This window comes from Eucalyptus grandis, chromosome 2 (assembly GCF_016545825.1).
Source record: "Eucalyptus grandis isolate ANBG69807.140 chromosome 2, ASM1654582v1, whole genome shotgun sequence".
Classification (NCBI taxonomy): Eukaryota; Viridiplantae; Streptophyta; class Magnoliopsida; order Myrtales; family Myrtaceae; genus Eucalyptus; species Eucalyptus grandis.
The window spans coordinates 3,904,423-3,922,016 of NC_052613.1; the positions used below are offsets into that span (position 1 = coordinate 3,904,423).

The following is a 17,594-nucleotide window of genomic DNA, read 5'->3' on the forward strand; positions in this document are numbered from 1 at the left end:
GTGAAGACTTAATTATGGTGGCTATTGATCGGCTCTCAAAAAGGCACATTTTGTACCATGTAACAAGACTTTGGATGCTACTCATATGGCAAATCTTTACTTTCAAGAGACTATGAAACTTCATGGTATTCCAAAGACAATAACATATTAAAATTTATCATAAGAAGCTAGGCATAACATTTCAATTTAGCTTTTCTCATCACTCTCAATCGATTGGTAAACTAAAGTTGTTAATAGGCGTTTGGGAAATCTTTTAAGGAGCTTAATTGGAAGTAACTTATGTCAATGGGACCTCACTAGCTCCAGCGGAATTTGCTTAGAACCGGTCTTCAAGCCAAACAACTGGAAGAAGTCCTTTCAAGGTTGAGTATGGAAAAAAATCATATTGGTTCATTGGGCTTAACTCCACTTCCCATCTCTTAACATTTTAGTTGAGATGCCAAGCAAAATGCCACCTATCTAAAGAAGTTTCGTAGGTAGATTTGGGAAATAATTATAATGCACAATGCGGAGTATCAAGAAAAAGTAAACAAGTATTGAAAGTTTGCAACTTTTAAAGCAGTAGATTTGGTTTGGCTTCATCCTACAAAAGAAAAATTTCCTAGGGATTGTCACGGGAATCTAAAGCCTTTGGCTAAGAGATCTTTCAAAGTGCTACAAAGAAAAATTTCCTAGGGATTGGAGATAACGCCTATAAGATTGAACTCCCTAATGGATTATACTCTTTCAACAACATTCAATATTACGGATCTTTCTTACTACCATGAAGATGAAGATAAAAGAAACTTTGGGACGAGTTTACATGCAGCAAAAGCGTCTAATGCCAGAGCATTTCTTGAAGGCCATTAATACATCAACCTATAGAGTCAAGATCTAATAAATGTCATTAAGTTTCCCAAGTCCTTATTCAATTGTAGTTGTTTTCTAGTATAATAAGTTGTCTTTACAATGAGACTTGAAAATTACTAATGCTTAGATGGTCATTCCATGCTTATATATATAAACATGCTATGATGAAAGATAAATTAAGACTTGATTTAGAAGTGATCGATTTTTGGTCCAGTTCCCAAAAATTGAAATTGGGGACAGGTTCGATTGATCCTAGGATGGGAATCAGACCACATTGTTGAACCAATCCAATCTAATGGAACCAGTCACTACTTTTTCTTATTACTTTTTTCCCATTTTTTTCCCACTACTTGAAACCAGAGAGATATTATTTAGTTCACTTTTTCTTTTGAAGAAATAATTAAAAAAATAAACGTTTTTAATCGGTCCGATCCACTCCTGTTCCCCTTAGAACAAGGTACCGAACCACCTAGACACCAATTCCACTTTTAAGAACTGAAAATTGAATTGGCACTCCGAGGAACTAGACCAAAACCGCCAGCCAATTCGGGCGATCCATTTTGCACACCCCCACCTTGATTGATTCACAAATTATTTGAGCATTTATCAATCAGAACTCCCAGAGCACATGTTAAGAGTAGAGAAGAGGGCACCTCATCTTTCAACTTCTGAATTTTCTTTTTCCACTGTAAATTATCGCACAGAAAGAAATTACAATCCTCTATACAAATAATTATACCCCAAAAATTGATAAATCAAAGAACCGAAACCACTCTCAACCATCCTCACTAGAAATACAACAGAACGCGGTCTGTCCCATCCGAAAGCATTCGACGGGGGGGCAAATAAATCTCCTAAAAAATCGGAGAATGACAACTCAAAAGCACCGTGAAGAAAAAATTATAACCTTATGCACAAGACGACCAATACTGACGCGTAAGGCCTAATCAAAATGGCCTCTCCGTGCCGATCAGCCTTACTGTGATACAGGCACCAGGTTCAGCTCAAGCGGTCTCAGGGCTCCTTGCACGATCTCTTGAACCGTCCTGTTTCTTCGGCAGACGTCAGATAGCTCCTCTATGGGAACCATCAGGGCATTGATGTCGGTCCCCAATGCTGCATCAGATAATGCTTGTAGAAACCGTGTGCACTCCACCTCTGTGACTGCTGTTGATGGAATTAGCGAAATGCCGTTCTTGGCCCATTCCAATGCTTTGACTCTGTATGCTCGTGTTAATGCTAATAGTGCATATGCTACCTGGAAAAAGCAGGATCAGGTGAAATGAACAATCTCAGTTCTAATTTTCGAGGTATAAACTTGATGTGCTACAACGTGTAAGTGATTGAGAGAACTAGTTCTTACTGTTTCTAATCTAGAGCTTGGAAGAGCTCCAGTTAATGAGGCCAGCAAAATTCTTGCAATGCATGGTCCTCGTGGAACAATCACGCTATCCCTGATGGACACGTATTGCTTATCCATATGAGATTGTGATAAATCAAAAATATCGGTTAAGAATCCCAATATCGATTTCGAGGCCTCCCTACAAGGTAACACAATTGACAAATAACAATAGGTTTAGGAACAGCTTACCTTCTGAGTAAACACTAAAAAGGAAAATTCCACAACAAAATGCAAGATCGTGAATTATCAGCAACAAACATTCTGCTAAGAATGCGCACGATGAGAAAATGATAATATCTTTCTTTCCAAATTCCAACACGTATATCTTATGGAGCATAAGATGCTCGAGCGGTTCCCCTTAATAAAGGAATTCCTTAACTCGTCTTAAGTTTCATCTCTTTTATTTTCACATGATTTCCATAATTTCATTTTCATTGTCTTTGAGTAAACATGGTCCAACCAGTCGACCTGTGTTGAACTGATCAACCCAAACACTACATACACCTTGTGATTTTACAGGCTGATCAAATGTTTGTGAGAGAGAGGCCAAACCTGTGTTGAACAGTAATCCCAACCAATGAACAATCGACCAATGAAGGAAATACATCTGATGGGATGAATAACTGTGGACAATATCGAATGCATCTTGATGCTAATAAAAAGCAATCATCTGCTATATCTGGTCTAGCAGTGAACTCCTGGAAAATGAAGGATTAAAATGTGTCAGCAGAACATGCTTATCTGCAGAAAGAAACATAGTTCATTGCTCATTCAAACCATACCTTGATGTTGGGGAGAAGGCACGTTGTTTGCTTAAAAAGCACTTCAATCAAATTTTTCAAATAGGTTGAACAAGAAAGGTCGGAACCAAATATCTGCATCCAAATGTTTATTGCATATTTAAGCATATATGCACTTATAAATATGATGCAAATCACAGCTCAGAGTGTAAGTGTACCTTAATAACTTCACTAGAGAGATAGAGAAAACAAGGCTGATGGTGCTGTATGTATAGGCCTTGTATTTCTTCCAGCATCACACCTATTGTGATCCCCATGAACCTCTTAGAAGTTCTAACCTGAAATAGACAATTGATGGTGATAAATACTATTGCATCCAGCATTTAGAGCAACTCTTATATACCGCCAAAAGTGAATATAGTACCCTTATGCAATGATCACATGATTATTAACATGAATATAGCAATTTAAGCAAAAGCCAATTCAAGGCACTGCAAAGTCATATCCTCTAATTTCTTCCAGTTTGTTACAGTGACCACTTCTGGTTTTAGATGAGTAAAAGGCAAAGCTAAGGACGGTGGACAAAATGCTTATTCATAATTTGTTTACTGGAAATTAAATGAGGGATGGACAGAAGCAATGAACACCCAAAAGTTCAGTGCAGAATAGTTTAGCACACTCACAGCGTATTTACAAGCACGGCAAAGAGATTCCATAGTCCGCATGTCCCAAGCACGACTGCAGCAAATCATCAAAAGCACTTAAAAACATATGAGGGTAGTGAACCAATTACTCTACAAAGGACGAATCTATTCAACAGAGAGATTTATGCACTCACAGGTCAAAGATTGCTTTGAAAATTGACCAGAGCCTCTGAATAGCATCTGCGACAGCTTCAGGATGATTCACATATCTGCCTTCCATCAAGTTATAAGGGAGGAGAAAGAAACATGAGCAGAAATAACATGGAAGAAAGAATATCAATTCCATAATTCATGACGAACCTAAAAATGTAGGCAATCCGATCAATATGGACAGTTAAATCACGAGCATGTTTCTTCTCAACTACTTCTGGACCCTGGCTTATGATCCCCTGGAGTTCAAAATTTATGAAGCTGAGAATACTCCTGGATGGAGGAGGGCCAACTGAACACAGACCAGAAAGAAACCAACCTGTAAATGTGTAACAACGGGCAGACATAATGCTTCTAAAGCTTTCTTTGCATGGTCCGGAGGAAGCTCCGTTATGACAACACTGAAGAACAGGATATGAATGAAAAGACATCATTATGAGGAATTCAAACGAAAGTTTACACCACAAGGCAAAATTGACAACTAAATATTCTCAATCAGCCAGCATACCTTAACGCCTCGACTAAATGCAATGAGTCATCAGCAGAGACTTTGAATTCACCACTAACTGCTCTATGATATACATGAAACAGGCCATCCAAACATCCACAGAGCTTTCTTCGACAATCTATAACCAGCACAGATATCCTTATTAGGGCAAAAGGCAGTGTGGAATACAATCTACAGAGAGAGAGAGAGAGAGAGAGAGCACAGTATACAACTGAGACATACAGCCCCATATTAAAGAGCCTGACAGTGTAAGAAGCACCATACCATCACAAAGATGCCTGAATGCAAGAGCTGCAGCTGCCGCAGAATCTTCAGACGTACCCATTCCGCTCAATAGAATATCTATGACGAGAGGCAATATAGAGAGTCCACTTGATGCAGCATCAAGCCATTTTGAATAAGCTCCAATCGTCAAGCACACTGAAACATTTAAGTGACATGTGACAACACTCAGCAAAAATACTCTCCTATTAGATCCAGGGCGATCATAGTTCAAATCCACCCTTCAACAGCCATGAAAGACCCTCAATTAACATTAATAGCCCAAAGTAATCTATTTATGCCCATGCTCCAATTTCCACATGACAGACAAGAGAGGAAATTGTCGAACTATTAACAATTTATTACCAGTCTGAAGGAGTTCCGGCTGCTGAGGAAGCTTTGGAAGCAAAGCCATAATCTGAGTATAGCAAACCAAGGCACAAATTAAGAGCAGTCATATAGAACAGCAAACAAAATTTGAGCCAACATATAAAAGATGGAAAGGCCGATAAACAGATAGTATGAAAAATTGTCACCCGTCAGAGGGAAACAGACGATATCTCAAAGTTCCAGATTTGCATCTACCAAGTTACAAACCCCCTCATTGTCATCAGTCATCAACAAGGAAAATCAAATCTGTGAAGTCCATTGATGTCTTGTTCCAGCCATTAAGATCACTGTGTCATTTCCTTCTTCAACAATTTACTCTTAAAATGAACAAAACAACAGCCTTTTCCATTTTTCACTACTTGGCTTTTCAGGTGAATATGCTATGCCACAAACCTAGGATACCATGAGTGGTAGAGAGTAAATGAACAAGCATGCTACTTGCGAGAAATCATCAGCCAAGCTTCAAGGAAGGAATTTGCTGAGCAGAAGTGTATATACCATTTTTCACATTTTCAGATGATAGCTTGCTCAATGTCAAATAACTCATGAAGCAGAGAACCGGCTCTGCTCTCATTTATTCTAACCAAGAGAGGGCATGCAATCCCACAGCTTAACCAAGGCAGCAAGAATAACAACTTGTGCTCAGTCAAGATATGAGGACTGCCTTTTTTAATTTAAGTTTCTTCGAGGAAAGAGAAGAAAAATCAGAAAGCATTCATACCAAGGGCATAACTTCTGCTTCATCAACTGAAACATAATTCGATATTGCATGGATGCAAAATAAAGCAGCCTCTGCTGGACGCCATTGGCTCTGCTCACCATTTGTACAACATGCTACAGCCTTCAACAACGAAAGAATAACTGTGAAGTCCACCATAGTACTCTCAAAGACCTATTTCACTTTTGCTATTAAGCTGTTGATTATGGGTTTAATTAGTTGAAAAATTACTTTACCAGACTGAACAATTAAAAACACTACAACAAGAAAAGGAGCTTTTACTGATATAGGATCATTGATTGTACATCATGACAACTAGAGGTACTACTGGGAATTTACTACTTCAGCATATAAAAAGAAACCAGCAACTCAAAAGTTGGTACAAATTAAGACCCTGTTCAAATAAGAGAAAGTAAATAAAAGGTAACTTGCTAGAAAATCAAGACATAGGGACCTATCACCTATAACAAGTCACAACTATATAGGCCAAATATATAAAAATGCAGAGTAATCCTCATGTGCCAAAAATCATGTGATATTTGCATTAAAAACAGATCAATATCCTTGTTGAATCTATTCCCACAATGTGTCAAGCCTTTGTGTCTCTGGTGAAAATCAGCAGAACATAAATGTAATGATTGAGACATTCCAAACACTCCCAGAGCAAAAGCAACAAAGCCAATTTGCTAATTATGGAAGTGGGGTGGGTTGAGGAATCTCAATGGCATCATTTGTAGCATACAGAGTTTCCAATAAATGCATGAAACTTTTAGTAGCTTAGGGACATTTCTACAATTAATTCTCCAGTAAATAGTCTTATACTGCTGATGTGAGCAAGGAAAAGCATTTAAAACAGATTTGGGATTTAAGCAGAAATGACCGATCAAGGCTGAATAAGTTCAAGGAAATTTGAATGTAGAGCTAGCATCTCCAGACAAAGGATAGCACTTGCATCAGCCCTCCAAAAGACAAATTCAATCCGACACGGCACAAATAATGACAGTGATGGAAACAACAGATTAGTTACTATATTATGTACACACCTCCATGAGCTTCACATAAAGAATCTTCAGAGTAGTGTCACCACCCAAAACTGATGCTGCATCGATCAATACATCCGCAACAGCTAATAAAAACCAGAAATTTCATTAGGAACAGCAGGCGCAAGGTCCTGGATTATGATGCGCGTTTACAGGAAATGGTACTCATTTCAAGGAAGAACATAAGTCATTTTTCATCTCACTTACTGCAGAGACTCCTTCCACATGTTGTACTTACAGCAACTAAAGTTATATCAAACCAAACACGGAAGCTTCTTACAGAAACATAATTTATAGATTTGAGCAGTGGATAGTTAAAAGCAAATGGCCAAAGGCAAAATGCAGAAAGAAACCTAAAAGAGATTGTCAAAGATAAAGAACAGGATTTGAAATGATGATCAGACATAATGGTAGCAAAAAAACACTGGTATAAAGAGACAAACAGAAAGAATAAGCCCACTAAATCATCAAATGCAGCAAATTTAATTAACAGCAATGACTAATATTGAATTAAAAGCAATCTAAGTCGGGGACCAAGGTAGTCAAACTCACTTATTTAGCTAGGATCAGTGAGGGCCCCTTAAAATGGGATTGTAAGATCTAATTGGAAAATCATAAGATTTTACAAATTTTATAAGTGGTGATAGGATATGTTAAATGTCACCATATATATTGATCATAAAGCTCCAAAACAAAGTTGGATCAATAGAAACAATTCAAATGATACCATTCTCATAATATCAGCTCCACTAACCATGCCTTGGCACATGAAAAGAGAAACCACAACATCATATTTTAATTAATTCTTCAAGTTCAAATCAGAAAAATATAACCAAAGAGCTAAAAACATTTAACCCCATTTGACATATAATTGTAAGTTAAGATGTCAGGCATAGAGAATTCAGCAGTAAATTAAGATTTAAACAGAGTTAGAAGAAGAGAATAGAAGTTTGAATAGAATTTGAAGGTCAAGAAAAGAAGACAGGATTATGTCAGAAATGAATAGGAAAGCTATATATTTTCTCTTACTTCAGCAAGCTCTCCTGACAAATCCAACCTTTCCATTTCCTCATAACATTAGCAAATTCAGGAGATAAATAAAACAAACTTCATACACCATGCTCCTTTGTACTTGAGCTAGTACAATTTTGTAAACTTGCTGCTTCGATTGAGTTCTTGAAACGTTGAACAATGAACAGAGAGACATGAAGAAAAGCTCTCTTTCTTTTGCCTAAAAGAGTTTAAAACGTTGAACAATGAACTTTCTGTTTTACTTATTTTTCTTATTGTTTTTAAGTCAAGGCACTAGTGAAAGGGTGAACTCGCCGTTTAACTTAACTGACTAACTGTCTGGCTTTGCTTTTTATTTGCTTATGGGCTTCAAGAGTCCCAATACCCCAACTTGAGACCACGCAGGCAGTGAGAAAAAGGGTACACCAAGTCAAACTGAGTTGACTCGTAATTTTAGCAATTTAAATGAGTTCCCTCGCCATTTTACCCGATTCCAATCCGCTGCATGATTTTTATGCGATTGGACACAATTCCCATGATTTGGCTTGTAAAATCATATGGTTTTTTGAGTCAAATCGTGATTTTCAATACACTGGTCAAGACATAAGGTTTACTTTGTTATAATGTCTGATTCAATATGGAGATAATCTTTACTGCTGCTCGCAAACTTCCGACATGCGTCTATAGGAACAAATAGAAACAGTTCCATTCTCAAACATGCAAGAGGGCTTTAGGCATACCAAATCTAGTATGCTTAAATTCCTTGAGGTCCTCATGTGAAAGGTCTTGATAGTCATGTGGATACTGAACCCGAAAGCTCACCTGCAAGAGAATAATTGAAGATATCTTAACTTTCTCAGACAATGCATCATATGGCGGAAAAGTCAATGTCTCCAACTGCCCATCTCTTATGCTCAGGCCAGTCGTCAGTCATTAACTTTTTTAACCAAATAATATTTCTTCAAATGCCATATATGATTTTTTAACATCCAGTGATAAATAAGTACAATGATGAGAGACATCTCCAATTACAACAACGGGGACACATGACTGCAGGTGGCAACAGTCTTCAGTGGCTGGTATAAGTGGCATTCTTTCGAACAACTAACTAATAGGGACCATACCTAAGCGTATCATCAAAGATCAGTAGTATATTGTCATGATGTAGGCAGTGACAGTGATGACACATCTTATCAGACACCAATGGAGGTCGAAAGAATCAGTAGGCATCATTCATGAATGCTAATTTATAAAATAATAAGCAAAAAAGTGCCAGAAGATGCATGAGGCATCAGTGAATTATCTGTGTTAAATCTCCCAAGAACAGGAGAAACGAGATTATTTGCTGCCACAAAATTTACCAGAAAAAACAAATAGTAAATTTAACTCAGTCAAGAGATTATCTTTCATTCATGTAATAGTATCCGAACCATAGAATGATAAAGCTATTCTTGACATTTATAAATCTCATGTTAGTAGAAGCATGACGAGCAAAGTTAGATCTTTCAGAAAAAGCAACTAAGTGAACAACCATGAATATCAATTCATCTTGACCAGATTCCAGTGGGTTACAACCAGCGCATATGGATACACCATCCTTACACAAGCAGAATGCATGTGCCCCAAACCCACCCACCCGAATACCCATCCCCCTCAAACAAAGACCAGTAGATTAACAATAGCCTTATCGTGAAAATCTGATACATGTTGACAAAAGAGTTGTCGATGCACTTCATCTATAAAGAGAGGATACCGATAATGGATGAAATAAAAGTACAAGGAATAAAACTTGAGAAACCTCACTCTACACTATATTGAAATTGAGTGCGCAACTGTTTGCGCCAAAAGTTCTAGTTATTCATGAATGGCACAGATTATATTCTAAATCTTTAAAACTACCTAACTTCACGTAATGCAATGCATTTATGATGAGAATGCTATAATTTTTGGCAACCCAAATGAGAACTTTGGATCAACATCCCTAATATGGAGAACCATGACTAAAGCACACTTCTAAAGTTGATGACGAAGATTGGCACATCCAAACATCCTAACCAGAAAACTCACCAGAGAAACGAGATTTTCATAGGCTGACCGAAAAATATGTAGCCTGCGGTTTCTTTCAGCTTCAATTGTTGCTTCATTTGGTAATGAAGCATAAGAGTCCCTATTAAAGCAAAATGAAAACTTGAAAATAAATCTTCAACTTCGCATGATTAAATCAAGATTTAGGAGATCTCCAAAAAGATTCACCTTCTGGTCAAGTTAACCTGAAGATTATGCCAAAAGTTGAATGTCATTGATGCAATATCAAATTCAGGGTGAGAAGCAACTCCCAGCAAAGCATGCACTATTAGCATCGATTCATCGGAACCTGAATATGCAAGATGTATCAAATATATAATACAGATTTTACCAAGAATACATACTTTGAAATAAAATTATTCATGCTAAACATCAAAAAGTATGCAAAAGTGATGCAGTTAAGTGATGGCATGTAGGTATAAATATGGCACATGTACGGACCAGTTGCAATCAGTTCTACATATGAATCACCCATATCAGCAAAGAGACGGGCGATGGCTTTTACATCTTCCTCATCCTGATATCAGAAACACATGCAAAAGAAACACCAGTCAGGAAGCAGCAGGACTAAATATCAACAGAAAATGGACCACATTTAGCATTTGAATGTTATGGCAGTAAATTAGCAAGACAATGATGACCATGCCCCTCTGAAGAACTGTTTCCACTTGCTCATAAGCATCTTTTTTTTCCCTTTATGACAAGCAAAATTTGTTAATGCATGCCAAAGGGTTCATATCAATGCACCAAGTCAGCCAATTAAAAAACATCAACAAGCTCTCTGAATTGTTAGCCATCTATAAGAGTTCTACCACTATTGAAGAAATAGGCATTTTCTTTTCCTGAGAGCCCATACGTCAACAAGGCTACTCAACCTGCAGCTAGGTAACAGTTTGGAAGGACAATGATTTATTACCTTTGAAGGATCTCTGAGCTGTGATTTTAGATTCATAACGTGAGGCACAATCACTTGAATCAGAGGCATCTGTACAGCGACCCCACCAGAACTTGCGGCTGCTGTTAAGTGAATCAATTCCGACACAACTGCATGCATGACAAAATATATAAGAAGCATAACATAAAATAAAAAACATAACAAATTAAGAGTAATATCCACAGAACACCAAATTTCAGCAGTAAATTTCAATCTCCAGAAGTCAAAGCTCTTTTCAACAACACATACTCTGGTAACAGGATTGCAAGTACAAGAACACCATAGAGAAGCCTCGGCATCCGAAAAAGTTATGCTTATGAGCAGAAACTCCGCATACAATTTACAATATTATATTGGTTTTCTACATTGTATAGCATAAACAGTGGAAAAAAAAAACTAGCTATTTGGTCTCAAGTTGCTTGTCTCTCATCAATATACGGCAGTCTAAAATCAAGGAAGACATGTATATTTAAAGCAGACCAAAAAATGATAACTGGACATTTCAGATTTCCTGTTTTATGCACTACATAAGTTCCAAGATTCTAGTGACCTGAACCTGATTGATTTGTCACATCCACGATCAGACAAATTAAGAGGTTCACTCCTGTGCGCTAGCAAATCCAATCACCAGTCACTAACACATCACAATATCTCAGGGTCCCCTCTCCCCCAACCAAAAACACAGAAATAGAGTGGAGGGTAAAAAGGAAGAAAACACAGTCATGCACATACCCACACTAAAAGGTTGAACTAGAAAACTGCAAGAAGGTAAAGAATGCTGAATAACTAAAAAGCAAATCCCATAATAGCAAAATCTCAATACCATTCACAGATGCCTCGGAAAGTAGTTCTGAGGTCAAGCCTGAGAGAGCAGTATGTACTAAAGGGTGAGACGCAAGCATCAACCCTGGTAGCCTGAAACAAAGAGTACTCAATAAGTACCAGTAAAGACGTAGACATTCTCCTACTCAGAGAACTAACAAAAGTCATACATTGGCTCAAGAGCCAACTGAGGAAATTTCATGAAATTGTCATTAATTAAAAACAAAATCATTTAGCACAACAGAAGGAAATATAATAACAAAGAAGAACTGAACGGAATGTTTTCATATGACGCCATGGTTACGTTAGACACATAGAAGAAGTCTACTGTAGGAGTTGCAGAAAACATCATAGCTGCTTAGAGACCCATGACCTGGCTCAAGGAGGATTGCATATCTTCCAAGCACCGGATATAGGATAAATTTATTCATGTGTGCACTTCAATAAGCTATGTTTACCACTTGTAATTGCACTAGTGCAGTTGGTGGGGCAGGGATAAATGTTTCAGTGCAACCATCAAAGTAGAAATGCATACCCGTTCCTTAGTCGAAGCCAAGACGCAAATGCCTCAAGAACCTGAACAACAGTGAAATAAAATTCATGGAGAATGGCTAGATGCATAAAAACAAGGACAAAGAAGGTAAGTGCAAGGACTCAAGAATCAGAGAGATAAGTGAACTACCACGAAGTATTTTGTTATCAAGATTAAGAGTGTTCGTAGTGTGATTTAGGAGAGTTACAAGAACAAAATATCCCATTGTAAACATCTAAAAACTGCTTCTGGCGATTCAAAAATTGCACTTTGTAACAAATAACATCTAAAAAACACGATTACACTATAGTAAAGAGAAAAAAAATAAAAAATTACAAAACTAACCATAATATCACTATTCAGAAACATGCTACAATGCCCTAATGAGGGGACATGTGAACCTAGCTGATATAGCATAATTACTAGGGGTGAGCAGAAGGAACCACTCAAACTGGCCGGTTCTGGGAGGTAGCTGGTTCCAAAAAATTCGAACCAGTGATTTTCGATCCAGTTTCTGGTTCCATGAGTAGAACCGCCCACCAGGACTTACTTTTTTTTTTTTTTTTTTTTTAATTTCATAAATCCCTGCCAACCAACTCCACTCTCGCTCTACTGAATTCACTCTTTCAAAAGCAAAATCGAAAAACTTCCAAAAAAATCAAAGACATGGGGGGGTCCTCTCCTTTATTTGCTCATTTCCAGTCCAAAGTCCACCCCTTTCTCTCCAGAAGAACCCTAGTTCCTCCCCCTCTTGCCAGTGGAATTTGCCCTTTTTCATCCTCCTCCTTCCCATGCCAAGCAATGGGCTTGACGCAGGTGAGTGAGGCCCTGTGAGATTTGGGGATACAAAGGGGTTTGCGAGCGTGATGTTGGATAAGGAGCTGGAGGATCAGCTTGCGAAGGCGGAGACTAAGCTCCTAGAGCCGCCAATTCCATTGGCACACTCGAGAACCGGACCAGACCAGTTGGTCCAGTTCTAGGGGGACCAGTCCAGTTTCCTAGGAACTGGCCCCTCTGGTTCGGTTCCTGGGTGGGAACCGGACTGCCCAGGAACCAATCACCCCTAATAATTATGCAGCATCCTTAGCCATTGCATATTCAACGTGTAGTACATACTATGTATAACCTCACACCTGCACTAAAATGATAGCATACATCTAATAAGGACATTGCAACAAAGGGAAATTATGTTCAAAGTATCTTACCTGCTCTCTAACTTCATTAACATTCAAACAAGCTGTCAAGATATTTAGAGCGACTTCCATTTGAGATGAGAGCTCCTTCTCAAATTGCCGGCGCCTTTCTGGACGAGCGGCTATCTTGTAGTTTGTAACCTCCTGAGCAGAATCAAACACGCCGTATAAATGACATAAAAGTGACAGATCCCGAAGAGTGTCATGTCAAAGGAGAAAATTTTCCTCTGCCCTTCTTTCCATTCAAAAAAGCAAATTTCTGGGCTTGATACTAATCAGATCCTCACCTACACCAAAATAGTGTGATTATAGCTAGGAAGATCACTAGGATGTGCTTGATTATAGCTTAAAGCAGAAATAAATTACACATAAATACTTTCAATTAGTCCTTATTCTGACAAGATACATCATATTTAGCTCATTAATATACTTTCACGGAAGTCTGAAGTCCTACAGTAATTATTCCATTTCAAACAAACAACATTTCGCTGTCCAAGTCTTGCAAAGCCCATTTGTGTTGCCAACTTTTCACCTCAATGATATCTAAATATTATGATCCATCCACATTGGTGCATCAACATGAGATCCAAGCACTTTGATTCACCACTTCAATTAACTCGAATCATTTGACTAAAGGACATGCATCAAAAAGAAAAAAGAGCACAATCTACACCTGATCTTTCCAACAAGAGTTGTGAGGGAGTAATGATCAAACGTCACCCCTGGTAAAGTTATCGTCAGGTTTCGATTGAATAATTTAAACCTGTCTCTTTCATCTAATAAAGGTCCCACACTCTTCTACTGACCAAATGTTATTGGTTAGTGAGGAAAAACTGGCTGGGATTCAAATTACTCAAAAGTTTTTGTTCCAGGCATATGACCTGGATATTTGCACTATCCAAGACAGTCTCATTAAGTGATAGCCATAAGGACACCGCTAACAAATAAGCAAGTCTGCAAAAAGAAAGCTTTAGGGGATTGCGTGACTAAAGAGGCACTAGAAGAGTATGGCAGCAATTACAAATGTGAAAAAAGAGAAAAGAAAGTCCATCTCTATCAATTTAAGTAATGCCTTCTACAACTCCGGGTGTGAACACACAAAAGCCCTCTGAACTGGAGAAGACAACAGACACCTCAATCAAGTTATGTGCAAACATTTCCATACCCTTGGAAAGCTTAAACTATCTTCATATTCTATTCACATGGTGATTTCATAATTTCAGCAAAAGAAAACATCAAGGTAAACAATTTCTATAATGAGGCATGAGAACAATAAGGCTCAGCTACAAAATTACCCAAACGGGAATATATATACCTCTGGAAGCACCGTGAGTAGCTCCAAAAATCCTGGGACATATTCAGGATGAGAATTCATCTCATCCCTCAGCCAATTGACGATGCCACCATCCCCCCAGTCTTCAGCAGGGACATGCACAGCCAATGCAGCGACTGCAATACTAATCTAGAAGGCCAAGAAAATTAAGCACAATAAGCCCTTAATACCATACTGTTAATGGGAATCAGAATGAGAATGATTGACAAAGTAACTTGAAATCTATACCTGAGTTCTAACTCTGTGAGGGCCCTTGTGGAACTTTTTTAGTAAGTTCTGCATACCAGGGGAAGAGAAAGAATAGCCATATCCATTAGAAAAAGTTCTAAATGGTCAAAACTTGAACATATTCTCGTTTGACGCTGTCGTCAAATATAACCTAATGATACCCCGCAGAATCCTCAAGAAAGCACAAGATATATCATTTAATTGACATAGCATAATTTTCTTTTCTGACTTCCAAATTAAAATTCCATAGCATTTTTCCCAGCTTTTAGACTAAAATCACTTACTCAAATGTCTAATTTTAGATCAGTATTTGTTTTACCATGTTAAATCTAATTAAACATTATCCACTTACATTTAACGAATCCCTCAGTGGACGAAATGCTTCACAAGGAAGTTCCTCAAAATCTCGTTGTACCTATCAAAAACCACAAAAGTTATTAAAAGTCAGAATGCAGATAGAATAACTTGCCCATCACAACCCCAGAAGTCAAAGCCTGGCCTTCTTAACATTATTGCTTGTGAAATCAAAATTCCATGACCCGTGACTTGTACGAAGTGTGGTGAATTACCTTGCTCCGAAGGGTCTGGGAACAAAATATCAAGGTTTCTAGATTACTTGTTGAATCATGCAGCAAATTGTCAGCCACCTGTGCAGATAGAAGAAACAAACAAGACTTAAAGTTCCACGATTATAAACTAGCTGCATGCAGTCGTTTTCCTATATCAAAAGAATAACAAGTCCTCTTTCAAACGAAGCAGACCAAGCTCTAATGTATGCATGCAGACCTGTTCAGTTCATTCGTTTTTCACATGAATAGATGTCCCAATTTTAGTTCATAATAATTTTATTGAAGTCTGTCAGTCTTAGCTACATTTGATAGATTTGGCTGCATGACAATGGTACATTCACCATAGAGTTCTCAATTCCAAGAAGAGGCCAGCAACTTGATGAGTCTGCTGACTTGGACTTTTTACGAGCAGAACTGAAGGATTCTATTTTGTTCCTTGTAAATAATGAAATTTGGATGCACTAATATCCAAGTGGCGAATGAACATCTTTCTGACAAAGGCAGCGGATGGAGGTCTAAGAATGCCATTTTCCTCCCAATCCTAGAGTACAAAATCAAGCTTTGAAATAGATGAAGGAAAATAGAACATGTTTTGGTTCCACCAGTTAGTCTTGTCGATGCATTTTACCATGGCCCTTGTATTTTCTCAATGGCAGCACACACCCTCTTGGAGAAAAGTTTTAGATGGGAAGGGACTTGGTGCATGGCAAATCACGACGCAGGTTCAAGCAATGTTTGTGCGTGTTTCATGTGTAGCGACATCCAGAAGATAGTAGTCAGCTTGTCCAAGCCTGTTAGAGCCCTAGCAGCATTTTATTTAAAATTGCTTGCACGACAGTCGTAAATGAGCTGCTAGCTGAAGATAAACTACTTGTATCCATTCCAACAGTCAGTAAAGTCCCCAGGCTTCAAAATTGCATCCACTGCCACTCCAAGGCTCCACAGAGAATTAAACCTTTTGTGCGAACACAACTTTTTTTTTTTCAATAAATACGATTCGTAGCACTCGAAACAGCACAGCTATCCGGTAGACGACCGATTAATCCCAAAACACACCACGAACCGCAATGCCGATATTCAGAAACCAGAATCGACAGAGCCAAACACAACGAAACAGACTCCAGACCGCACGTCACAACAGAGAACGCGGACGCGAGCTAAGAAAGAGAAACGAAACCGGAAAAACCGCATCGAATCGGCGCCCCGATTCCGGCCGCCCGAACAAAAACCGAGCCGGGAAATCCCTTCGATTCTTACCTGCCAGGCGTCGATGGTGTGCTGGAAGTCCTGGAGCCAGCGGTCGGCCTGCATACGCACGGCGTCGTCGGGGTGGTGGTACAGCGCGTTCAGCGCCTCCTTCACCGTGTTCTGCAGCTCCATCGGAGAGGCCGCTCCGCTCGCTTGCCCCGACCGAAATCCGATTGCCAAATCGCTCTTCCCGGATTGCGATTAGGGTTTTGCCAGGCCGATGCTCATCGCCGATGATTGAAGAGAGAGGGAGAGGAGAGATGTTGGAGATTAAAAAGGGTTTTTGGCGCCTCCCTGTGAAGAGATAGAGAGAGAAGGGGCGAAGGGGAGAAGCTTTTTGGGCGTTCTCTAGAGAGAGAGAGAGAGGGTTTGAGTTGAATCGTTCGATCTGATCAAAAGAACAAAATAAAATTTGATTTTTTGGAGCCCCTCGGAACTCCGTCCTTGGGGGCGCCAGGTTTTGTTCCGCTGCGGGGCGCGCCGGGTGGGACCGTGTCGCGATTGGACGGGTTCGATGGACGGCTGGGCCCCGCCGTCTCGTGATGGCCAGAGCCGGCCGGGCGATCGTGGGAGCGGAACGATCGGAGCCGCTCCGTTACGGACGAGATTTTTTTTTTTTCGGGGATTTTAATTTCGATTCTTTCTCCTTTGATTTGATGTTTTCTAGCTGGACTAGGTTGTCTGATTCCTTGCACATCCCTTTTTGAACAATAAGACACGAATTGAATCCCTCATCATTTCTTGCTTCCTTGGCCCTTCTTTTTTTCTACCTCTTGGGCAAAGAGAGCTGTTCAATCCGCGGTGCAACAATTCAATCCCGAATCATTATACGGATGACAATTCGATTTTGAACTTTCCAAATTTGTTAATGTGATTT

At 39.0% G+C, this 17,594-nt stretch overlaps 1 protein-coding gene across 1 annotated transcript; it reads right to left on the reverse strand.

The window, feature by feature from the left end:
* Nucleotides 1-1,506: 1,506 nt before the first annotated feature.
* Nucleotides 1,507-17,088, reverse strand: LOC104418723 (transportin MOS14). Its single transcript, XM_010030148.3, has 27 exons — nucleotides 16,727-17,088; nucleotides 15,470-15,547; nucleotides 15,253-15,315; nucleotides 14,901-14,948; nucleotides 14,655-14,801; nucleotides 13,352-13,483; nucleotides 12,150-12,190; nucleotides 11,616-11,707; nucleotides 10,775-10,902; nucleotides 10,300-10,375; nucleotides 10,027-10,147; nucleotides 9,841-9,940; nucleotides 8,514-8,595; nucleotides 6,766-6,848; nucleotides 5,726-5,845; nucleotides 4,981-5,032; nucleotides 4,618-4,773; nucleotides 4,354-4,471; nucleotides 4,165-4,246; nucleotides 3,996-4,084; nucleotides 3,830-3,904; nucleotides 3,675-3,729; nucleotides 3,210-3,329; nucleotides 3,034-3,126; nucleotides 2,804-2,949; nucleotides 2,213-2,390; nucleotides 1,507-2,107 (listed from the first exon to the last, which is right to left on the reverse strand). The coding sequence occupies exons 1-27, from the start codon at nucleotides 16,847-16,849 to the stop codon at nucleotides 1,826-1,828; spliced, it is 2,880 nt and encodes a 959-aa protein (XP_010028450.1). The 5' UTR covers nucleotides 16,850-17,088; the 3' UTR covers nucleotides 1,507-1,825.
* Nucleotides 17,089-17,594: the final 506 nt, after the last annotated feature.

Bases quoted from the DNA above. Each gene is read 5' to 3' on its own strand.
- LOC104418723 (XM_010030148.3), bottom strand. From the start codon at position 16,849: ATGGAGCTGCAGAACACGGTGAAGGAGGCGCTGAACGCGCTGTACCAC. The intron at 13,484-14,654 runs GTATATATATTC...GATTCTGCTCAG, and splicing joins TACTCACGGTGCTTCCAGAG to GAGGTTACAAACTACAAGAT. The intron at 4,247-4,353 runs GTATGCTGGCTG...CCTGTTCTTCAG, and splicing joins CATTTAGTCGAGGCGTTAAG to TGTTGTCATAACGGAGCTTC.